We start from the raw sequence: 25,195 nt of genomic DNA on the forward strand, positions 1-25,195 counted from the left end.
TTAGGTGGGAATGAGGAAAACAGTCAAGAAATATGTTCAAGAATGCCAAATCTTCCAACAGCAAAAGCCTTCCATGATGCATCCCTTAGGTTTACTTCAACTACTAGCTCTCCTTAATCAGATGTAGAATGAGATTTCATTAGATTTAATGAAAGCACTGCCTAAATCACAAGGCGTAGACACGGTATTGGTGGTAGTAGATAGAGGCTCCGAATATGGGCACTTGCTAATTAGTTTAAAACACCTATTTATTTGTATGTAGCCACTATAGCAAGGGTCTTTATGCAAGAAATAATACGAGTTCATGTCTTTCAAGGCTCAATTGTATTCCATAGGGACAATATTCTTTTGAGCATTTTCTAGAAAGAATTATTTGGGTTACAAGGCATAGTGTTGAAAAGAAGCACTACCTACCACCTCAAACCAACGGTCAGACCGAGGTAATGAACAAGATAATGGACCTACTTAAGATGTTTTATTCAAAGGAAGTCGAAAACCTGACCACAATGGCTGTTACAGCCTTTCCGACAAATCATCATTAGCAAAACGGACCTAAAAGAAATTAGCACCATGGTTTTACTTACCCATTGCAGTACTGAACTGAGTGGGTAAGGTGGCCTATCGTACAATTGCCCGAAACCTCTGGTATATAACTTATTTTTTATGTATCCCAACTGAAGTTAGCTATTGGAAAGTAGAATTGTTCTACTAAATTGCCCCCTCAATTACCCTCACCAATGAACTACATATCCATAAATGAGGATTCATTTGGATTTTTATATCATTTTGCGATTCAAAGTTTTAGTAGAAACCCGATTTTTCTTTTTGATTTGGGTGAAATGTGAAACAATACATGAATAATTAATGTTCACACAATTAGATTCACTTATTCTAAGAAGGTGCAAAAAGGTAATAATACATCATTGGCTAAATAATGTACGTAAGAGAAAGGTGTAGCTTGGTAAATTCAGTCTAGAAATGTTGGTAACGTGAGAATTATTTAGACAATGTTAGTGGGGAGAGAATGGGCATGAAATTTGTTGTCTAGTATCTTTTTGGGAGAGGCTAGCATTCTCAAATTTGTTTGGTTTACCTTAACTCTGTTTCGCAACCACTGATTTCTATTAAGTTTTCAATATTACCTTGAGTGATTTCTTTTGTTATTACATTTAAGAGTATTGGGTTCATAACATCAAGAACAGTTAAAGATGATGTGAACTGAAGAAATAGGTTGATGATGATGGGGCACAACACGCTTGTTGATTTCACCAACTTAAAAGAGTATCTACAACACATAATAGGAAAACATATACATACCTAAGATAAAGAAACACTATATTGACTTTAAAATTCACAGAAAAAGGGTATGCATTTGTTTTATTGTTTTTATACTGCTAACATCATATATAGTCTCTCTTATACGGATAACATACACATATATGTATATAAATGGAGATGAAAATATCAATATAGATACAAATAAAAATATAGACAACGTTACATAGCGAACCAAGAATCCTACTTGGGTTGCAGCAACTTTGCAGGCAAAAAACCTCCGCTATAAGCATAAAGACTGTCATTACTATAAGGATGGTTGTAATCTGTACCGGATACTTCATAACTTGCTGAAGTTGAGGATGATGATTCAGTGCCTGGGTTAAGTCCCACCAATTCCATGATTCTCTCAAGTTCTTTTACAACTTGACTCATTGGTGGTCGTTGGTTTCCGGTCTCTTCAACACATCTTAATGACACATCCACAAACCTCTCTAAACCTTTGAGTTGGCTACTTAAACCAATGGTCGGGTCAAGGACCTCGTGTAGGCCATACAATTCTTTACTTTTGTTCATTGATTGTTTCACTTCTCTCACAATGTACTTGCCTTTCTCGATTGGGTTTCTTGCTGTTATCAATTCCAACATAACTACTCCAAAGCTATAAACATCGCTTTTTTCTGTTAATTGTTGTGTCATGTAGTACTCTGGATCCATGTACCCCTACATCCATCAATATGTCCAATTGGAAATAGATCACAATTTAAAATTCTTATTTGACCAACTTTATAGGGTTGTGTTTAGTAATAAGGATGAGGAGGACATTCATGTTATTTGTCTGAACGACAATGAACGACAAATCGAGAGCAAGTTATAGAAAAAATTGTAATTTTTGTTCCATTTTGACATTATTCTAGGTCATGCCAAATGAAATGAAAGTTATGTAATGTCTTGTGTAACAAATAAGACCGAAACGAAACAACAAAGACAAGGAGAAGTGTTACTAACCATGGTCCCTTTGACTTGAGTGGTAATATGAGTCCTATTAGCATCACTCAATGGCTTCGAAAGGCCAAAATCGGCAACTTTTGCGACTAATCGTTCGTCTAATAAGATATTATTCGTTTTGACATCTCTATGTATGATGGGTGGATCAGCAAGATCATGTAAATATTGCAACCCTCTTGCTGCGCCAAGTGCTATTTTTAGCCTTCGCATCCAATCCAACCTAATCCCTGATCTCCCTACACATATCATTGTATGCTAATCTTGGTTATTTACTAATGGGAATGGACAAACTTTATAACTTATTTTCATTTTGGAGGACATCTTTGTCTTTTGTAAAGAAAAGAGATTGAGAGTGAGTCCTTGTCCCACGTTTTTGGGTGGAATAAAACAAAAAAATGCAATGCTTGTCTCAATGACTTTAGTTTGAGTACTAGCCACACCAAATGAAATACAACTATTATGTTATTCTTACCCGAAAGACTGTCTTTGAGGGTACCGTTCACAATATACTCATAAACCAACATTTGTTCGCCCTGATCGAAACAAAAACCAATAAGAGCCACAACATTCTTGTGATGAACTCTTGAAAGAAGCTCGATCTCAGTTTTAAACTCGAGCCCACCCTGAGTTGATCCTTGTTGGGCCCTTTTGATGGCAATTAGTTGTCCATTTGGAAGAGTTCCTTTGTATACCTACACAATATTCAAACACCGTTTAACATTTGAAATTTGGTCGAAACTATGAACAAACACACAACTAACCATCCCATATCCACCAGCTCCGATGTTATTAGTCTCAGAAAAATTTCTTGTGTACTTCTTAAGTTCTTCAAAGGTGAAAGCTTTGGCTCCTTTCAACTGTGGAACACCACCACTTCCACTGGCTGGATCCCAAAGTGCTGTAAGCATTGTGCTAAATTGATTAGATCCCAAATTTATATTTTAAGTTTAAGCATATATTAATTACACCGGACTCGGTTAGATAAGAGAATATGTTGCACTACATTTTACACCGCATGCATTGTAACCTAACTCAAACTCTTAATAGTGAGATAAAAAATTCAAATTTTTTGTCCTACGACACTAACTCCCTCTATTTGTGCAAAAGTCATAAATACTCTTGTCATCTTTGTCATCAAAATTAACGTAAAGAATTATGAGCATATTTACCAAAAGGTCGGCTTTGTTGGGTGGCTCTTTCTGCTCGCCCTTTCTGACGAAAAGCATACACTCCTGCAACCACAAGTAATACCACAAACACACAACCACCAATTGCAGATCCTAGTATGACTCCGGTGTTCGATGATTTGTGTGTTGTTCCTCCAGTGACTTGTACTTCTGTTCACAAAAACATGAATAGAGGATTGATAATTTAAAGGGTTAAATGCAATAAATTGCAACATACCTTCATGTATTTAGTTATTATAGCATCATACTTTCATTTATTTGTATTACGGAATTGGATTTTAAAAATCCTACCCAGTTATAGCAATGTCATATAAATGCAGACTAATTTTCACGACTCTAATTGGGTAGATTTTTCATAGTATAATGTTCCAATAAGAAAAAATTGGAAGCATTATATGCTATTATTGGGTATAATTATCAAAGTAGAGTGTCCTAATAAACGATAAAATTGTAAGTATGACATTGTAATGGAAGGAAATGAAAGGATAATATTGCAATATACAAATAAATGAATGTATGTTGGTATTCTATTATTTACCTGACAAGAAGTTATCGTAGTCTTGAGCAATGAAAACGTAGGTGTTAAAATCTTTTGAAGGCTTGAAAGTTTGATTGCTAAGAACAAAGCCGAGCCAAAGAATCCCGGTCCTATTGAAACTCAGTTCGCCAGATGGGAAAACTTCAAGATTTAACACAAGGTAATCATCCAAATTCCTATAAGGATTCATTAACGAAACTGAGTCGACTGGCATTTGTGTTTTTTGAAAGAATGTCATTAATGAAAGACGAAGGGATTCATAGATCGTGGTATTTCCGAGCGAAGAGAATGAAGGAGCCTTGAAGATAAATGAGCCCATGTATGGAAACGCACATTTACAGTTGGGACTTGAAACTAGGCCTGAACCACAAGGGGTGGGAATACAGTTGTTGGGTAGTGTTGAGTATGATGTGGTGGTGTTGCTCGGAAGAGAGCAAAATTTATCTGTCACCCCCGACTCCATACATATCGGATTATCAACGAGTCTGTATATGTAAACAAACATATTTTAACATATAAACCAAGAATAAAGAAAATAAATCACAAATAAGTGAGAGATCCACCCTTTATCCCGTTGATTATGCAACACATGAAATGTGTATCGTGTCTAGGCATGTACATGTAACGATGTTAAGGGGACATAATTGAATTTTTTTTCATTTCACTAAAAATGTGGATCGAGGTGGGATAGAGACTTGCTCTCTAAATGAAAATTTTCATCCCACCCAAAAGGTGGAATAGAGTGGGATAGGGACTCGAGCTCTATCTTTCGTCTGTGCAAAAGACATAAATGTCTTCCTCATCATCGTCATCTAAATTAGCCCTAGAAAGTTTGTCCAATCTTGTCCTATTCGGTAAGCAAAGCCTTAATGTACCCATTGATCTCGGCTATACCCGATGCCGGATTTAAACTCAAAACTTCTAGTCCATTTCAACTTGAAATAAGAAATGCCTTATATGAGTGTAGAATATTTGAAAAACATACATTAAACCAATTGTATATTGAAGTCGTTGGGTGAAGTCAGCAATATTGTTTGTCCGCAGATCAACACGTTGAAGTTGTGAGCTCGGGTTTAAGCCAATATTCAAGGTGCCATTTACTTGGTTGTCACTTAGATCACTGCCAAAGAACCATTGCAAGTTATTAGGTTTTAGAGGACACAACATAACAACACGCCTTACAGTGCATTTAGCGTGTATTTGACTAAGACTGAGAATGATATAGAGGGACAAAAATTGAAATTTTTTGTTCCCCCAAAAAATGTGGAACATGTGCAAAAGAAGTATACGCTTTGTTCATCATCAATATCAAAATAGTTTGAGAAAGCTTGTTGAGTTCGTTTGAGGACTGCATTTATGGTGCCATTGTGGTGCATTGGACCAAAAGATTGATATCAACGAGACAAAACTTGGACAGATTGATATCATTGAGACAAAAAAATTGGATAGGTACAAAAGATGTAAATGCCCTCCTTAGTTTATCTTTGAAGATAGCTTTATAAGTGTAGTCCACGCTAGTCATAGTATAATTCAATCATACCAATGTATATGAACTTACACATTTTGTAACTGAGGAATCTCGAACAATGCAGCAGGCAGTTGTCCTCTAAGGTTTGTATTTTGCATCTTCCTATCATAACAAAAGCCAAAAAAAAAATAATTAGCCATATATTCAGCATAACAAAGTTTACTACACTTCCCTGGCTCGATTTCGGGCCAAATTATTTGAAAAACTTTGCTTACAGTGTTGTCAAAGACTTTAGAGTTGAAAACCATGAAGGAATATCCGATGGGCCAAACTTGTTGTTGCTTAAATCCCTGCACATATGAGATCACATGAGAGTTTTTTTCTTTTTTTAAAGCAATAATCAAACTGATCATACAGTGATTCCTTGGTACTTACAGATAGTTGAGGACGTTCATGCCAGTAAGGTTGGGCACCAGACCGGACAGTTTATTGTATGATAGGAACCTAGGAAACAAATGTATCCACAATCATACATCCAAATTAAATAACAGCGAACTAAGTATCTAAAGTGTTTGAATTTACATCTCAGTCACGTTGATAAGGTTGTTGATGTTTGATGGGACATCACCAGTCAAAGCGTTCCTATCAAGTCGTCTGATTCAAAAAAACACATTTCTTGTTAAAAAGAATGATTACAAAGTTTATCTCACAATATGCACAAATACATAGTGGTTTCCTAGGTAGCATGACAAAAACCATTATGAAGCAGCTTAAAGATGGCTATACAGAGATACTCACACAACTTCCAGTGATCTAACCAGTCCGAGTGTGGAAGGGATAGGACCCGTAAACTTGTTGTTTTCCAATAACCTGGTCAAGTAATAAACACCGCAAGTAAGTTAACTTGTCTTGATCGTGTATGCTTTTGTGTTAATATTTCATTTGATCGAGACATACAGATGAAGCAAACTCATATTCGAGTGGAAGATCTGAGGTGGGATATTGCCCGAAAGCTGGTTGTCTCCTAGGTGACTGAAAACAGTAAAAACAATAAGGTAGCAGGGTCAATATATACTAGAAAATCAGGCATACAATTTCAATTTAAGAGAGGATTTAAGCTCTGAAAGGATATAGACACAGAGTACGTACAAGTGTTTCGCATGAGTCAACATATCAAGACCAGGCTTTATTCCATCAGAAACTGGTATATTCCCGGTGAGCTGGTTATCAGTGAGATCTAACCAATAAAGATTCTTAAGATTACCAATGGAAGCTGGAATTGATCCGGTGAAGCGGTTTGAGTTCAGAGACCTATAAACACAAATCATTTAGTCAAAGATATAGGTCTAGGTATACTATTAGAAAAATAAAGTACAATGTAAAATCTGTAGCTAAGTTTTAGCTATAGATTCGGTTGTTGTTAAAAGCAGCCAACTAATTAGGGTGCTCATTTGAATGTATAGGTTTAATCTAAGTGAATCTAAATTGTTTTGTTTTTCAAAACATTGATCCATATATGTCTAAAATAGATTAAAACTTGATTTGAACCAATAAAATAATAATTCAGTTTGATCGGTTTTCACAGTTAGTTTATTAGGAGTCTTTGACATTCTATAAAATTGTATAACTTTCATATTTGCAAGCTTGGTTTATCAAGTTTAAATTCAGATATTATTTATTTGATGTCTTCCTAGCATGTCTGAGGTCAATTATATCAATCATTTTTATTCGTCTAATTTTATTGAGTTTTATGTTTTATACAATTGACCACATTTGTTTGATAATGTTCCATTTTACTCCCCTAATTATTTTAATTCTCAAAACTTTATTACTAGTCAACTAATTAATTTGTTTTTTGATCTCCAATATTAAATTCATAATGGTTAATGCCGGTTAACGTACGTAAATTAGTTAATTTTAAAAAAAAGCAATAACAAATAAGATCAGTCTGATCGGTTTTAACAGTTAGTTTATTAGTAGTCTTTGACATTACATAAAAGTTCATAACTTCAACATTAGCAATGCTTGGTTTGTCATGTTTAAATTTACATATTATTTATTTGATGTCTTCCTAGCATGTCCGAGGTCAATTATTAATAACATACCTATAAAAAACTTTTATCATTTGATAAATGCTTTTCGGATCAATTATATCAATTATTTTTATTCTTCTATTTTTTTTAGTTTTATTTTATATACAACTGACCACATTTGTTTGATAATGTTCCATTTTACTCCCCTAATTATTTTAATTCTCAAAGCTTTATTCTTTGTCAACTAATTAATTTGTTTTTTAATCTCCAATATGAAATATTAAATTCATAATGGTTAATGCAGGTTAACGTAGGTAAATTAGTTAATTTTTAAATAATAAAAGCAATAACAAATAAGATTATAATGGAAAAAAGATTAAAGTGGCAAATAAAAAAAAAAAAAGTCAGAGATATGAGATCAATGATTGTGAGTGTGTTTAAATAACACAAATAAAAGAAATAAAAGGACTTGTAAAATTTTTTTTACATTAATTTGATTCAAAAGTCAATGCTAATAAAGTAATAAATAACTAACCATAAATATAAAATAGATAAATTAAAATAAAATAAAATAATTGTTCTTTGGTTTGTTTAGACAATTGGTTCTTGTATAACCAAAACCAATTGCAATCCATTATAATAATTCAGTTTTTGGAATAATTCAAATATCCAAATATCCACGCCATGTAATTTAATCCCAATTGCCGAATTTAACAATTTCTTTTTACACAAATAGTGAATTACTAATAGGTACTACGTAGTAATTAGTAATGTATTATGTATGCAAGAAACTTTCTTACAAAATGATAAGTCGTGGAAGATTTCCAATGGTGTCAGGAATTGGTCCACTGAAGCTGCAACCTACGAGAACTCTGAAACAAAGATCACACATTTAGTTTTTAACGAACTAGCAGGGATCCTTTACTGATTTGTCCATTGCTAATACGTAATTTTGTAAGGGTGATGGAAACATAAGATTACTTACAAGTTTGTTAATTTCCCCAAATTTCCGATTGCTGGAGTGAGTGATCCGGTCAAACCTGGGTTGTAAGATAGAGCTCTACAAAGAGAAACAATAGTAAAAGATTTGCTAACAAGCTCAAAATTAAACGACAATCAAACGCAGGAACTTACAGGTATTGCAATTCGACCAGCTGCCCTATGTCTCCAGGGAGCCCACCAGTTAACTGCATGCTTGTCAAATATCTGAAAAGTTCATTGAAATTAATGATGAAAAACATCAAAAGAATCACATGAAGGTCAAAGTAGTCCCTGTGGAAATAACCCTAGAAGGCCGAAGGACTTACATGGAAGTGACACGTGAATTGGTGCACATGATGCCTTCCCAACCATCACGACATGGGTCTGAGCCCACATTCCAGCTCGGTGGTACGGTGTTCTTCCAAGCTTCCTTGAGAGCCTGTAGGGCAGCACCTATTCCATCACAAAAACGACAAATTAAACACCATAAAACTTCACAAACCCAAGCTAGGACCCTGGTGTGACTTGTCTCAAGTAAACTAGAATGGAAACAAATTTAATGAAATAATTACCATCTCGATTCTGAGCTGTTGTTATCCAAATTTGAATGAAAAAGATTATAAGCAAGTGTCGGATTCTTGAGCCCATCTCTGAAAGTAAAATGCAGATTTCCGAGTGGCAAGAAAAACTGATCAAACACACAAACCATATAATGCAGGTTCGTGTGACAGCGAATTCCTATGGTTGACTTGGTCTGTAGACTTATAATTAATTATTTATATACATTATAATGAAAAGACATTAATTGATTGATGAATATTTAAAGAGCACAAACATAGGAAAGATAAGGATGGTCAACGGGGTTGTTTGGTAATTGGTACAATTGTCAAGTTGGAGAGTAGAAAGACCAAATTGTGTGACTGATGTTTGGAGATTGAATCATCCTAGAATGAGCTAAACTTATATGTAGCAATATTGTCCGTTGTTGGTTCATTTAGAGCGACTAGAGTTTTTCTTTAAGCCGAATACGTAACTACATTTCATTTTCGATGCTATTAAATCGATTCACCGATTCACTACAAGAATAATCACCATTAGTGGCGATGCCTTTAGCGGCACATATGACTTTCGCGTTGTATGTCGCCGCTAAAGGGGGTTTGTCACCGCTAATGGTATGTCTTCGCTAAATGGGGTTTGTCACCGCTAAAGGAGGGTCTGTCACCACTAATGGTGATAAACCCAGATCCGTGTCAAAACCCAGTAATAAACCCCAGACGTTGATTTGTTCCTAATCCAACAACCCATAATAGACGTCGTACGTAGCAACAACGATGACGCCTTTTGCGGTGATGACTGTCACCGCTGATACTCGAAAAAAGACCGCGACAAATTCCCTCTAAAACTCGTTGCCGCTAATTTGCGTCTCTCGCCGCTGATACGTCTGTGTTGCCACTAATACCCATCAATTTCATTTCTCTAATACATAGCACAAAGTTGATTTCCTTTCGTATTCTTCCTTCGTTTTTCTCTGACTATTCCACCGGTGAATACTAACACAATCCGTCAATTTCGTCGGCTCTTACTCCAATTCCGTTAATTCCGTCGACGGTTCGTATCCCCGGCGACGAGGAATCGTAATACCAGCGATGATGAAGTAGAATCGGTGGTGACCACAGGTGGGTTTTCGCCACCTTCTCCATCGATTTCAGTTTTATTTTCTTCTCCCACCGACTTAAGAGTCGGATTGTTGTAGCCCTGTAGATTATTGCAACATCTAGCGGGGTTTTTCTTGTTTTGTGTCGGAATTTGGCTGGAAAGCAGCCAGAATACCGCCACCACCACCCTTTTCCGCCAGATTACACAACCTGGTTCCTTTATAACATATGTATTTGGGTATTTGTACTATGTGTATGTATGTATGTATTTGTATGTGTTTTTGTAAGTATGTATAATATATGTATAAATGCATGTATTTATCGGGAAAACAGAAAAATTATGTATTTTATATATGTGTATTTGTATTTGTATTTATAAGTGTATATTTTTATATATGTATATATGTTTGTCATTTGTGATTGTAATCTATTTATAAATGTATTTTAATATGTTGATTTTTATATATAGATGTGTATTATGTATAAGTATATATGTTTATGTATGTATAAGTACAATGCTATAATGTAAAAAATAAAAAAAAAATTTATTTGTGTATTTGTATGATATTTCGGTAATACAATGCTATAATGTAAAGTGTATTTGTATGTATATGTAATATGTGTATCTGTATGTATATGTATGTATGTATTATATGCAATTTGGAAAATACAATGCTATAATGAAAAAATGAAAAAAAAAAAAAAACAATGTAGGATGCTATAATGGAATGTGTATTAATTTTATATACGTGTAATTGTATGTAATGAAATTATGTATATAGTTTGTGTGTTTGAATCCAATTTGGATGCTATAATGATATAGATGAAAAAAATGAAACAACAAAGTTAGATGCTATAATGGAAAGCTTTATTTTTTTTTTATATCCGTATTTATGTGTATACAATTTGGAAACTATAAGGTTATAGATGAAAAAAATGAATAAAACAAAAATAAAATAGGATGATATAATGGAAAGTATTATTTTTGTATATGTATTTGTATGTAATTTGGAAACTACAATGCAATAATGAAAAAAAAATGAAGAAAAAAAAACAAAGTATGATGCTAAATAGAAAGTGTATTAGTTTTTTATATGCAATATATGTAACTTTTATTCATATTGTAATTTTGCAGGCTAACTTTTATTCATATTTTGTTACTATATTGTACATCTTGTAATTTTACAGGCTATATATGGGGTTTAGTTGGGTGATACTTTTCTACATGATGATGGATATTATGGGCCTATGACATAAAGGTGATGGAGCCGAGGATCCACCACCTCCAGCATGATTTGGTCATGCACAACACGAACATGACGGTAAGTCTTTTTATGATATATTTATTAGCTATTTTTATTCATTTACTATAAGCTATCGTGACTGTCAGTATAAGCAATAATGTGCAAGGACAAGGTTTGAAAACTTAAACATTGAGTTAATCTTTAAGATCAATGTTTGCTCTTAATTAGATGTTCTTGTCGAGTCTGGTAATTCAACAAAGTACTCAATATTAAATGAAGTAAAACTAGGAGTATAATCAATGTAAAGACATTAAATGAACAAGAAGAATGTTGTGAAAGATCTTGACTTGAGAGAAAAGTGAAAGTGAATTAAAGAGAAATTTTGCAATCTTTGGAGTAACAATTCAACATATTTCTTATCATTCAAAATACTCCTTAAAATAGACTAAGGAGATGCATCATTCAAACTTTAGAGTCATTCTTAGGACTGGTTAATAATCAGCTACTGACATCTGATTATCTAAAAGATACAAAAAGAAAAGTCGTATGAAACATTACATCATGAATAAGACAAGAAATAATAAATGTTCAAACAAACAGACTGATCTCGGATCTTTACACCACATTGGATTGATCTTCATTTAAGACTCCATCTCCACTTCGGAAACTATTAACTTCGGATCTTCATACTTGTGATTGCTAGAGGTTCACTTTTCATGTTTCAACAGTCTCCCCCTAACTGAAATTAGCAATCTGGTCAGCTCAGTTGACTTCTTCTTGGATGAACACATGAGCTCTGTACAACCAGTTTTGGACTTCAAGATACCATTGAAGTTGACTCATGAAGTTTGTCTTCACATGCTCTGGAGCTTCTGACTTTGCTGCATTTGAGATAAATTTCTGAAGAAATCTGGAGGGTACGAGGTGCTTGTCTAGGACTCTGAAGAAGTCCTTCTTGTTTGTCTTCTTTTGCAAGTATACGTATCCGAACATCGGTTCATCAATATATTGGCCCTTCAACAAGATTTCAGCTTCAGATAGTTTATAATCAATATTTTCCAAGAACTTTTTAGTTCCAAAAAAATGAACCAATTTGAAGTCGCATCCGCAAAACTCAGCGACATAATCCTTCAAGTAATTCATTGCAGCAGTGTAGGCATCAATGTTCATCTTATCATCTTGATGAGTTCGGAATGAGCTGTAATGGTCAGGATGTCGTTCAGATTAATTGAGGGGAAGTCAGCATCCGTGATTGTGAGTTGTGTTGACTTGTTCCGATAGAGATAGTACCTATGCAACAGACAGTCTAAGTCAAATTTTGTCAAAACCTTCCTTCTGAACCCATATATCTTGGTTATTCTCTTCCGAGACCACACTTCTTTTTGGGGACGTGTGTTCAAGCAGTAGAAAGTCTTCATTCGTTATCTTTCAATTCTGATGATCATTGAGGGTCATCTTTTGGGTGGAGAGGAGCAAATTTGATGTAGAACTTGTCGTATGGAGAGATGGGAAGATCGGACTGGTCCGAGTCTTGGGCTGGTAGATCATAATACATGAATGTCACTATGTCCAAGTCATGGATTATTCCTTCATGACAAAGAAAGGAAAGACCTACCATTGAATTGGGATTGTCTTTGAGAGTTTGGATCTGAATGCTCTCTTCCATGCCTGCTCTATTTGAACATGGGACCAACCTTCAGATTATTTGGTGGCCGGTTCGGATATGTGAAATTCCGAGATAGGCCTTTTTCCTTTTTCTTGTTGTTTGTTGAGAACAGAAATCACATGATGCATGTTCTCATCAATGGTAAACTTTGGAGGAGGAGGAGGAGGAATTAGGGGATCTTCTAAAATATTATCAGGTTTGCGAAGTAGAGAACCTTCATCTAATGGAGCTATTCTTGGTGAGGGAATTGAAGGAATCATTGACTGGGTGGCTTGGAATGCATCAATCGTGAGCTTAGTCTTCGCCTTATCCATTTCACGGATTCTTTCTAGAACGTCAACTAGGGATGATGTCCATGAGACAACAGACCATATCCTTTTCTCTTCCTCGGAGAGAATTTTTGTCAGACAACTTCCTTGGAGCTTGAATTCCTATCACAATAGTTGTGTTGTACTTATCATCATCATCATCATCAGATGGAGTACTTGTAGGAGTGATTGAAGAGAATCATCATCAGACTCATCTCAGAGTTTGAACTCCGAGGCGGGCTTCCAAGAGATAGAGTGATCTCTTTTTCTTGTGCCTTCACCCTCTCTTGCATCAGATGGGCTGGCAACCGAGGCAAGGAAAGCTGAATGTTGAAAATCTAAGAGACGATCAAAAACCTTATGAAAGTTGGTGCTCATCTGCAAGGTAAGGGTGTCATAGGCTTCAGCAGTCGGAGCCTGAGCTTTAAAGTGGTTGAATAAAGTGGCAAGATGGAAAGCATTTCATCCAACTTATTGTTCAGAATATCCACTATATTCCAGCCGACTCGGAGGAGTTTTATGAGTACTTGTTGTTGTTGGATAAGGTGTCAAAGTCCACAACTATATTTGGTATGTACTTGACCTGATGTAGCATGGTCCATTTGGGTTGCACTTCAACGGAACAATTTGGAGTTTTGAGAAGAGGATATGTATGATTTATTAATATATTATAAGTTATAGTATATTAATATGAAATCATATTATTTAATTAGTATTGATCAAGAATTAATTTGGAATTAATTTTATGGTCAAAAGAGACTAATTAAATATATAGGGATTGATTGTGTAAATCATTCATTCTTATAATGTGGGCTAATGATCCGTGATTCCTTATGTTCGGCTTAACCTATGAGGTGACCCATGTATACTCCATGGAGGTTAAAACCCATGGATCATGAGGAATGTGGAAAGTCATGCAACTTGAGGCATTCACATTATTGTAAACCCTAATGTAACCATACTATATAAGAAGCTATTTGGTTCAAGAACTTAACACCTAGAATATACACAAGAGTGTGGCCGATTTTAAGAGCTAGAGAGAGCCCTCTTCCAAGTTTCCAAGTGTTAGTGGTGATTTGTGATTCAACTTGAGGCATTCACATTATTGGTCCTAGGCTCTTAAAGCTCCAAGCAACAAGCTACAACAAAAGGTATGTTATCTAACTTGTTTTATTACCCAAGTATCAAAGTATTTTATGCTAGTTAGGGTAATACCTTGGAAAATGAAAGTTTGCATGTATAATAGAGAAAACATAGATCCAAGGCATTTAGGGTTGCATGTACACCTTAGGAGTGTTTGAATGTTCAAAACCCATCAGTGGTATCAAAGCCTCAACTTGTTTTCAATTATACTTGATGTTACTTGTTGTTTGAGGTTGAAAAAATCGAGTTTTATGCATTCTGACCGATGAACTTGCCGAGTCCACTGATGAACTCGACGAGTCCATGTACAAAATGAGCTACTCGACGAGTCCATTTAATGGACTCACCGAGTTGGTTGGTCAGAGTGCAGAAAACGGTTTTTGGCCACAAATGGATAAGATCATTACCCCCAAACTATTTTGAATCATAAAAATATGTTTTTTAAGATATGGTAATGATCATGCTAATCCATTTGAAAGGTGATTGTCAAAATTTCATGTTTTGTATTAGTTTATATGATTAGTCTAATTACATGGAATTTGTTTGATTTGAATTATCTTGTTCATATGAGTTTAATCAAGAACTTGAACATGCTTGTTAGTTTAATTGCTGATCTTGATGTTTTAATGGACTCCATAATTTATCCTCAAGTTATGGAATTCCAATAGTTTTTCATTTAAATGAATCATTAAGAGTCATAGGTTATAGAAAAATAAAGAGTCTCATTTTAAAAGACAATTAAACTCATATGTTATGAAGTTGAAAAGTTTTGAATAGTTTCAAAACTTTCCCTCAAGTTTTGGAATTTGTAAAGTCACACATTAAAACTTTAATTCCAAACCCTAGAATTTAAAAAGTTTAAAATTCAACCCTTATGCACGAAGCCGGTCTATAAGGGGGGTATAAGGTTACTGCTTATAAAATGGTGGTTGAATGAGTGCCCACTCTCATCCACCACTTCATTGACTGGTGGATGGTCGTTAGCCGAACGGGTAGGACAAAGACTATAATTCTCATTAAAAGTATAATGATAGATATAAAGTAACTAAATGTTTTATAAATTCCCAATCTTAGTTACTTTAGGAAAATGTGAAACTGATGTTAACCCATGAAATTACACTTTACACCTTAACAAGTCATTAGTGGAGCGTGTGTGATTAACCGACACACTAACATAGACTAGTAAGTGTGGAAATGGGTAACTTAATTCTTGTCATGGATCGATCGAGCGTGTGTGGTTAACCGACACATCAATTAGGTGATAAATGACATTAAGAGTACCAAGTATATTTGCATGGTTATTCACACCTTGTTTGTGATCATCGGTATCCCAGTCACAAACTTGAAGGGCATAATCGAGATTTAAACATGCCATTAAAAAGTTCAATGAATCTCAAAAGAATCTAGGAATTTCAATTCATCTAAAACCTAATAATCAATTTTGTATTTCATGGTGGAAATTGGTAAATCGTCATTTACCTACCTTCAAATATTTTGCAACCTGGATTACGGCATCCCTCTTCCAAATTGTAAAATATTATATTGGGTCCTAGCCTTAATATTTCATTTTGGGTGTTATATTAAGGAATTTATATCTAATGTAAACTTTGTCTTTCTTCTTTTTCAGATGTCTTCCAACAAATGCTGCTTCTGGCTCAAACCCTACCAAATCCTTCTCTCTCATGAACCTTTATGGGAGAGTCATCTTTGATGGAACTAATTTCAGTGATTGTATTAGGAACATAAGGATGGTTACTCATTATGAGGACACGGAATATGTCCTTGACAAGGAGCTAAAGGAAATTGATGAGTCTGCTGCCACTCCTCAGGAGATTGCTGATTTTAGGGCACATGAGAAATATACCATCAAGGTAGCTTGTATCATGCTTGCCGCCATGTCTCCTAAACTCCAAAAGTCCTATGAGGATTTCTACCCCTTTGAGATGCATCAGGACGTGATGGAAAAATACCATTAGAGTGCTCGTCAAGAGCGGTATGAAATCATCTGCTCCATGATTACAACAAAGATGAAGGATGGTGAACCCATCACGGGCCACTTGCAGAAAATGCAAAGGTTTGTGGACTGTCTGCTCAAATTGAATGTGAAATTTGATGAGGAGCTTGCTATAGATATTATTCTACACTCCTTAACTCCATGTTATGATCAGTTCCGCATGATTTGTCATATGAATAAGGAGGAAGTCACTTTGAGCAAGCTTCAGGGCCTTTTGAGGACTGCTGAAAGTTGTCTCAAAGGTAAATCTGTTGTAACCACTCCTACTGCTACTGCCCCAGTCCTGGTAATCGGGCAAGGCAAGGGAAAGAAGAGGAAGATCCCTTCTAAGGGTCACAAGGGAAAGTCTCTTGATAGGTCCTCTTCTAGCAAGACTAAATTCGGCTTACTACTCCATCCACCGACACAAAAGAAGCAGAGGGCTTCTATTGTCATGATAAGGGGCACTAGAAGCAAAGATGCCCAAAGTATTTGCAGGATGTTAAGGATGGGAATGTAAAACCCACCCATGCAGGTATTCACACTATATTATCTAATAACTCACCGCATACTAATTCTTGGGTCCTTGATACAGGTTGTGGTATTCACATTTGTTCTGATTTACAGGGAATAGGAAAGCTTCACCTGTCATCAATATTGGAGTTTATTCTTTATTGCTTTGTAGTGGGTTAAAGTTTGATTTGAATAATTGTTGTTACTCATCTGAAATAGCGAGAAATATTATTTCTTTTCATGGTTTGTACAAACAAGGTTTCACATTTTCGTTTGATAATGAAATTGGTGCAATAAACGCTAATTTTAATGGTGTTTTTTTTTTATTTTAAAGAATTACCTTGTAATGGTGTATATGAAACTGTGATGGTTGTAGACAACTTAGGAAATAATGTATTGCATATTCATTCTTCCACTAGTTTGGATAAAGCATCTATGTGGCATTGTCATCTTGGACATGTCAATAAAAAGCGCATAGGCCAAGTCCAAAAGGATGGAGTCTTGGAATCATTTGGCTTAAATTTAGATGATAGTTGTGAATCTTGTTTGCTTGGAAAGATGACTAAATCACCCTTGATTGGTACTTGTGAGAGGGATGATGGTTTGTTGGACCTCATACACATAGATGTGTGTGGACCCTTTAGAACAGCCACAAAGGATGTTAACCGCTTTTGTGCGACTTTTTATTGATGATTATAATAGATATGGATATGTCCACTTAATCAAGCATAAGTCAGAAACCTTTGAAAGATTCAAAGAGTTTAAGCAAGAAGTGGAGAGTCAGCTGGGCATGAAGATAAAGATGCTCTGATCCGATCGAGGTGGAGAGTATCTTAGTATCAAGTTCCTAGACTATCTTAAGGAATGTAGAATTGTTTCACAATTGACACCTCCTAGGACACCACGGCTTAATGGTGTGGCTGAGAGGAGCAATCGAACCTTGGTTGACATGGTTCGTTCCATGATGAGTCGAGCTTCATGACAAATCTCATTCTGGTGGTATGCCTTAGAGACTGCCACCCATATCCTTAATCTAGTCCCTACCAAGAAGATTACCAATACACCTCACGAGATATGGACAGGGAAGGTTCCCTCATTGGAACACATCAAGGTTTGGGGTTGCGAGGCTTTCGTGAGATGCGAGACTCACAACAAGCTCAAACTCGGAGTGAGAGGTGTATTTTCATCGGCTACCCACAAAAATTCTTTAGTTATCTCTTCTACAGACCAAGTGACAATGTTGTGTTCATTGCGAGAAGAGGAGTCTTTTGTGAGATAGAACTCATAAGACAAGGATACAGTTGGAGGCAAATTGAACTTGAAGAGCTTCAAGAGTCAAGTGGATAGGGAACCTCAAATGCTAGCGATCAACCTGAGGAGGAAACTCCCGTTGAGCCGATTGACGAGTCTGTACCTCTGAGGCATTCCACAAGAGTTAGGAATACACCTGAGTTTTATGGTTTCTGTATTACTATAAAAGGTGATACATTTATCAGTGATAGCACACTGGTAAATTTGGATGAACCTAACACTTACAAGGAAGCCATGGCGGGTCCCGAGTCTGCAAATTGGAAAGAGGCCATGGACAGCGAGATTCAGTCCATGTATGACAATCATGTTTGGAACTTGGTTGACAATTTATCGGGTCGTAAGACAGTCGGGTGCAAATGGATCTTCAAAAAGAAGACCGACATGGATGGGAAAGTACACATTTATAAAGCGCAATTGGTTGCGAAGGGCTTTACTCAAACTCCAGGAGTTGACTATGATGAGACCTTCTCACCAGTAGCAAAGATTAAGTCTATTAGGGTTATGCTAGCCATAGCTGCATTTCATGATTATGCAATATGGCAAATGGATGTCAAAACTAATTTCCTTAATGGAAAGTTGGTTGAGGATGTTTACATGAATTAGCCAAAGGGTTTTGTCAATGCAGAGTACCCTAATAGAGTGTGTAAGCTTGAGAAATCCATTTATGGGTTGAAAAAGCATCTCGTAGATGGAATCTTTGTTTCAATGAGAAAGTCAAAGAGTTTGGCTTTTCAAAAAGCGAGGATGAGTCCTGTGTATATATCAGAGCTAGTAGGAGTATAGTTAGTTTTTTAGTAGTGTATGTCTGAAGGGATTTTGAGCATTCTGACACTCCTATGGTGTACATGCAACCCTATAAACCTTGGATCTATGTTTTCTCTATTATACATGCAAATATTCAATATTCCAAGGTTTCATCCTAACTAGCATAATATGAAGTATATACAATACAATAATATAGTAGAATGACATACCTTTTGATGGAGCTTGAAGTCTTGAACCTTTAAGAGCTTAGTGCCCCAAGTTTTTCACCTCAAATGGTTCACACAACGCCAAAAACCCTTGGTATAACTTGAGAAGAAGGTTACTTAGGTTCACTCTTATGAAATAGGCCTTGCCTTCTTTTTATGTATGCACTAGTGCCATTTCATGAACCATGCACCTCTTTATATAGTGTGGAGGATTAGGGTTGCATTCATGTAAACCCTAATACCCATGACCTTTCATTTCCATAGGATCCATCAGATAGAAACTTCATGGACTATCCATGAAAGCTTAGCCCAACCTAAATAAACTTGGCCCATCCTATATATATAAGAGTCCACACTTAATTAGTTCCTTTTGATCACTAAATTTATTCTTGATAAATATTAATTAAATAATTTGATTTCATATTAATATATTAGAACTTATAATATATTAATATAAATTATAAGTATCATTTTTCTCATTTTGTCTATTCAATTGTTCTGATGCCATGCAACCCAAATGGACCATGCTACTCTCAGGTCGAGTACATACCAATAATAGTTATGGGCACAGACATCTAATCCAATAGTCTCCCACTCGGATAAGTCTAAAACTATTATTGTGTATGACTCCAAGATCCCGACTAGCAATCGTAGCTCTTAAAGCCACTGCCGAACTCTAACCTATTCAAATTACGTGTCGATTAGATAAGGGATCATATATTCCTCCATTATAGATATCATATGGACTAATACATGGATTATAATCATTCTCTCTGTCCATTTGTTGTTTCCCGATTTTCGATTTATAACGACTGACTAATTGAACAAATCAAATCAGTCCAGGCTTGGCCAAACACTTAGGAGGATCATCACTAAATCATCGAGGGGCCAACATATATCACTTTTATCCCTCCAACGGTAAAAGGAATGAATAAAATTTGACCCAAGTGTTCGCTTGTACCTACTCATTAAATTATACACAACGATATGTTTTATAGCAACCAAGTTACTAGTTGCGTTTACATATTTCAATGTGCAACTGACGCACAACTAAAAGTCACACATCTCCGTTGGAAGAATATAAGATATTATCGTCTCATGATTCACTCGTGATAAAATCCATGAAGTAATTCAAATGAGCATGGGTTGAATCCAATACTCGAATCTCATTCCATGAGCACTCATAAACACTGCAACCACTTTGTCGCAGACAAACTACAGACCCTTCATGACAGTCTTGCCTCAATACCTACTTCCAAAGTATGATGGACTGTGGATAGTTTGAATAACCTAGTTATTCGGGAAGTCAAAACATGAAAAGTGAAACACAAGAATAATCGAATCCAATATGGTCTCAGAACTTATGAATAAAAATAAAACACCTTTTACTTATCACCATATTGATTACACATTGTTCATTGCATAATGTTTCAAATAATCAACTTAATACTTGAATTAAAATAATAGTCATGCCATGCTCCAAGCATGCACACTATGTTTGTCCAAACAATAGTTATGCCATACACCAAGTATGCACACTATGTTTGTATATGATCCTTACTTTGTGGAATAGATCAATTGAACATAATTCAAATGATTCTCATTTTACAATCCCAAATCCTTATCGTAAGTGTAAGAATTCCAAATTCCTGCCATTTACCGAAATTTTTTAGGTTCTAAACTTATATGCATTGATCCTCTTGTAATGACTATGCACAAACTCACAATGACTTGGCAACAGACATTACATAGTATTCCAATGGAGATCAATTCCATGAAACGAGGTCTCAAATTGAAAGTACATTCCTTTGAACAACCAATTCTTTGGTAAAACCTCAGATTGTCCTCAACAATTGCTTAATCATTTTAGTCGTATCCAATTCTAGACCTTTTCTCCTCTTAATGCCCTAGGCATTTGGAAAAATTTAGAAAGGATAAATATTATTGCACATGTAATCGATCCTATATCTGAAGTATATGGGGCATGATTCATGGTGTCTCACATAAAGACATGATCCCAGACCAGTCTTTTGCTACAATATTTTTAATTTGCCATGTTTTCATAATTCGACTATGAAGAGGGATGCTGTAATCATAATTGAATTTGAGAACGCAATATATATAGAATTTCCTCATGTTGAATTTAAGCTTATAGAAATTGAAATGATATACAATTTCCTCTCCCTTAATTATAGCAAACAACTTTTCCCAAGTGAAGCTTTTGTTTTCTATAATTGACATTGCTAACTTGCAATACTTATCATAATTATAATGCTCACACTAACATGATAATTATTAGCATAACACTTATGCTCCCACTAGCTTTGACATGTATTCAGAAGTCAGCTAGACTTCTCGAAATCAATACTTTATTGACTTTCTTACCAATGTTCAGATTTCTGATAAAATATGCTTTGATAAAACTTTATCAAAATCATACACCTTTCCTTAGATAGATCGCATGTGTGTCTAAACAATTTTAGAACTATGAAAAGGGATGCTGTAATCATAGTCTCAATTGGTTATACCTTTTCCATTTCTCACAAGTCCATGTTAATGTGTCGGTTATCCACACATGCTCCACTAACAACTTTGAGAATGCAAATATCACAATTTCTATCTACTTAAAATCTACTTAGTGAAAGCGTTTCGTCACCATCATTTTTATGAATCAGAGAGAAACCTTATGACACATAGATTTTATGGTGTATGTGTTTCTATCCATGTAAATTTGTCAAAACCATAATCACAAGACATGGTTAGTGACAAATGCAAACTCATATGGACTGAACTTGTGCAATCTTAAGTTCTTGCCACCTTGCAACACAAGGGCCTGCCATTGCTTCCAAGTAGTTATGTAAAAAACTGAGAATTTGTAGAACTCAGATGCATAGTCAAATTTAATTAGAATGGGAAGAGAAATAGAAATATGTCAACACGATAGGTTACAAACCTCAAGTCGTGCGCTAGTGATAAACTACATGTTTTATTCTTGACCAGTTCTTGAAACTCTTTCAGGAACTTTTAGCCTCCCACTGTCCTCTTGACATTTAAGACTCTCTTGCCAAGTACCATTCCTTGACAGACAAATATTCAAGAGATAGTGCAGATTCTTTATCAAGACAAACACTTCACACAATTGGCCTTAGTTGGTCTTTGTTTTATCCAAAACATCACAACATACCAATTTAAAATTTACAAGAGTAGAAAACATTTTACTCTACATTTGACAAGTGTTATAAACCTTCTTTAAGATATGTCAATCAAGTTACAATCTTGGAGTATGACTCTAAGAATTGTTTTGGAACGAAGTATGACTCGTCTTCTTGATTTAACCATTTCAACAATTCATGATTCCACTTCTTAGCCATAGGAATGCACTAATATGTCCTTAGAGGACCAATTGTGATATGGTTTGTTAATTATTAAGATGATCACAAAACATGATACTAAAGTACTCTCCCATCTTTTCAGATTTGAGAAACTTTTATCTTTCTGCCTAATTTGATTCTTCTCATTCGTTCAGCCATACATCAAAACTTTTCCAATGTTTCAAAATTATACTTAAACTTGTAAGTATAACCATATTTACTAAACTTTAGTAAATCATGACGAATAGTCTTATCGATCATTGTGGTGGGCTTGACCAATGCACAAGAATGTGTACTCGATCCCTTAGTCATTCACTTGACTCACATATACATGTTAACAAGGAGTTAGTCTTAATTTTCCAAAGATGAAAATTCTCATTCATTATACAATACAACTTGCATGACTCCAAGTTTCGGTCCGATTGAAACTTGGGTGATGATAATATTTCCTTATTGGGTAAATTTAGACAATACCATAAATGAAAGAATCAAATTCATATTTCCATTATTGCTAGAAACATACAAACATCAATTTTCCATAAATGTAATTGCAAGGAGATATAAAATAAAACAAAAAACAAATTTCATTTATTTATAAAATGCAGAAAACTTTTTCCTTACAATGCACCTTTAAATGAAAACTATGCTATTACATATTTCATAGCAATCTGTCATAACTCTTAAGCAGCAGCTCAAAAATCTGATCTTTGAACCATACGATTGAAACCCATCTTCGCGATCAGATTCAACATACTCTTCTTTTAAGCTTCCTTCCCTTTTTTGATCCTGCCAAACATCAAAATGAAACCTAGTCACATCATGTATTAAGAATCAACATTTAGGAACTTAACAGAGTTAGATAGTGGACTTACCTAATGCAGAATCAAACTTTTTGATTCTTCCTTCTCTCAGATCTTTCAGGTAGTTAGGGCAGCTTCGCAACCAATGCCTCTTCCCTTGGCAATAGAAACATATAGACTCTATGGGAATGGTACACGAGACTATCATAGACTTAGCCTTTTCCTTTACCTTTTGGTCAACCGAATTGACCAAGGCCGATCCCTTTCCATTGGGAAAAGAAAGCTTTTCTGGACTTCCAATGTTTCCATTGTCAATGCCCATGGAAGTTTGAGTAATAGACCTTCCACCGAAATTTTCTTGACCATTGCGCCAAATCATTGTCGATTCAACAGCAACGAGCAAATAAGAAAGATCTAATAGGGTCATGTCATGATCTGTCACATAGTAGTCTTTAATGAATTCACTATATGAATCAGGAAGTGACTGAAGGACCCAGTCAATAGCCAACTTCCTTGGGACAACGACACCCAAAATTCTCAACCCGTCAATGTGTGACTTCATCTCTAAGACATGAGTACACACAGGTCTTCCATCTTTATGTTTCATTACAAGTAGGGCTTGAGTAATCTTGAACTTTTCAAGTCTTCGAGCTTGTGGGTCAGGAAGAATAATAAAATCCTATATTTTCTGTCATACGAGGACTTGTGGTCTTAAAACCCTAAGACCCGAGTGGTGAAAATAGTTATGAAATAGACAACACATAGTTTTGTACATTATAAAATGAGTAGAGTGTATATTTTGCGTAAATTCAAAAATAATATTGTTATTCTCTACGTGAGTTGTTACAACCATACTAATGTGACTAAACTGCCTGTATTGAATTTCTTCAGGCGTCGGTTTCTAATAAGATAATTGTCACCCTAGACTAGCCTGTCTAGCTGTAGCGAACACCTCAAGTGTGGGGGCGTCAACCCCATATAGATCTATACACAATATCCCGCTCTCCATTCAGGAGACTCTGGTTATAATTACAGTACTTACGGATATTATAAATAGGTAGGGTGAAGGAGTGTCTCACAAGAGCCTTAACAGAATTTACGCAAAATTTGAATCCTATTTATTGAATATTACAAGTAACGTTTCTAGTGTATATTTATGACTGCAGTTTTATGACACACAATAATTCCTGCAGTTTTATGACATAGGACTAGGACACACAACTTTTTGTGTCGTAAAAGTCTTTTTAGTCCACCAATTTAGTAAGTTTATTTTTAAATTATTTTTATAAATATTCAAAAATAGACTAATATATTCATAACATTTTGTGTAAAAGTAACATATTACCTAAGATGTTACACCAAAACAATAATAATTTTTACATATCTCGATTTTTCCACAATACACATAAAACTCAAAAATTGCATTATATTTTATGTATTTATAGAATTTTTGTGGAAAAGTGGGTTTGTCTCATTTTTACTACATTTTTCATAAATGACCCGATTTTACCACACTTATCATAAATAACCCATTTTTACAAGTGCTTGTGGTATTTATATGTTCAAAAATTTACCATTTTGAGTGTAAATTTTCATATCTTACCATTTTTCAAGCTTTCATAATCAAAAATTGTTTTGACATTTGCTTTGACATATTTTTGTGATTTTTAACACACATCAAGTGAAACCATTTTTCAACTAGAAACTTGTTTCCATTTTTAACAAAAAAC

The 25,195-nt window shown here is 35.1% G+C and overlaps 1 protein-coding gene across 1 annotated transcript; it reads right to left on the bottom strand.

Moving 5' to 3' along the window:
- Positions 1–1,352: 1,352 nt before the first annotated feature.
- On the bottom strand, positions 1,353–9,207 carry LOC111913007 (leucine-rich repeat receptor protein kinase HPCA1). The gene is made up of 19 exons (XM_023908726.3): positions 9,063–9,207; positions 8,817–8,943; positions 8,644–8,715; positions 8,495–8,569; positions 8,310–8,381; positions 6,626–6,787; positions 6,434–6,508; positions 6,275–6,346; positions 6,059–6,130; positions 5,912–5,980; positions 5,752–5,826; positions 5,567–5,638; positions 4,994–5,128; positions 4,009–4,493; positions 3,453–3,620; positions 3,045–3,181; positions 2,756–2,975; positions 2,284–2,519; positions 1,353–1,998 (listed from the first exon to the last, which is right to left on the bottom strand). Exons 1-19 carry the CDS (start codon positions 9,136–9,138, stop codon positions 1,519–1,521), a joined length of 2,880 nt encoding a protein of 959 aa, XP_023764494.1. The 5' UTR covers positions 9,139–9,207; the 3' UTR covers positions 1,353–1,518.
- Between the last annotated feature and the right edge of the window lie 15,988 nt (positions 9,208–25,195).

The sequence above is a fragment of the Lactuca sativa genome, chromosome 2 (genome assembly GCF_002870075.4).
Source record: "Lactuca sativa cultivar Salinas chromosome 2, Lsat_Salinas_v11, whole genome shotgun sequence".
Taxonomy (NCBI): domain Eukaryota; kingdom Viridiplantae; phylum Streptophyta; class Magnoliopsida; order Asterales; family Asteraceae; genus Lactuca; species Lactuca sativa.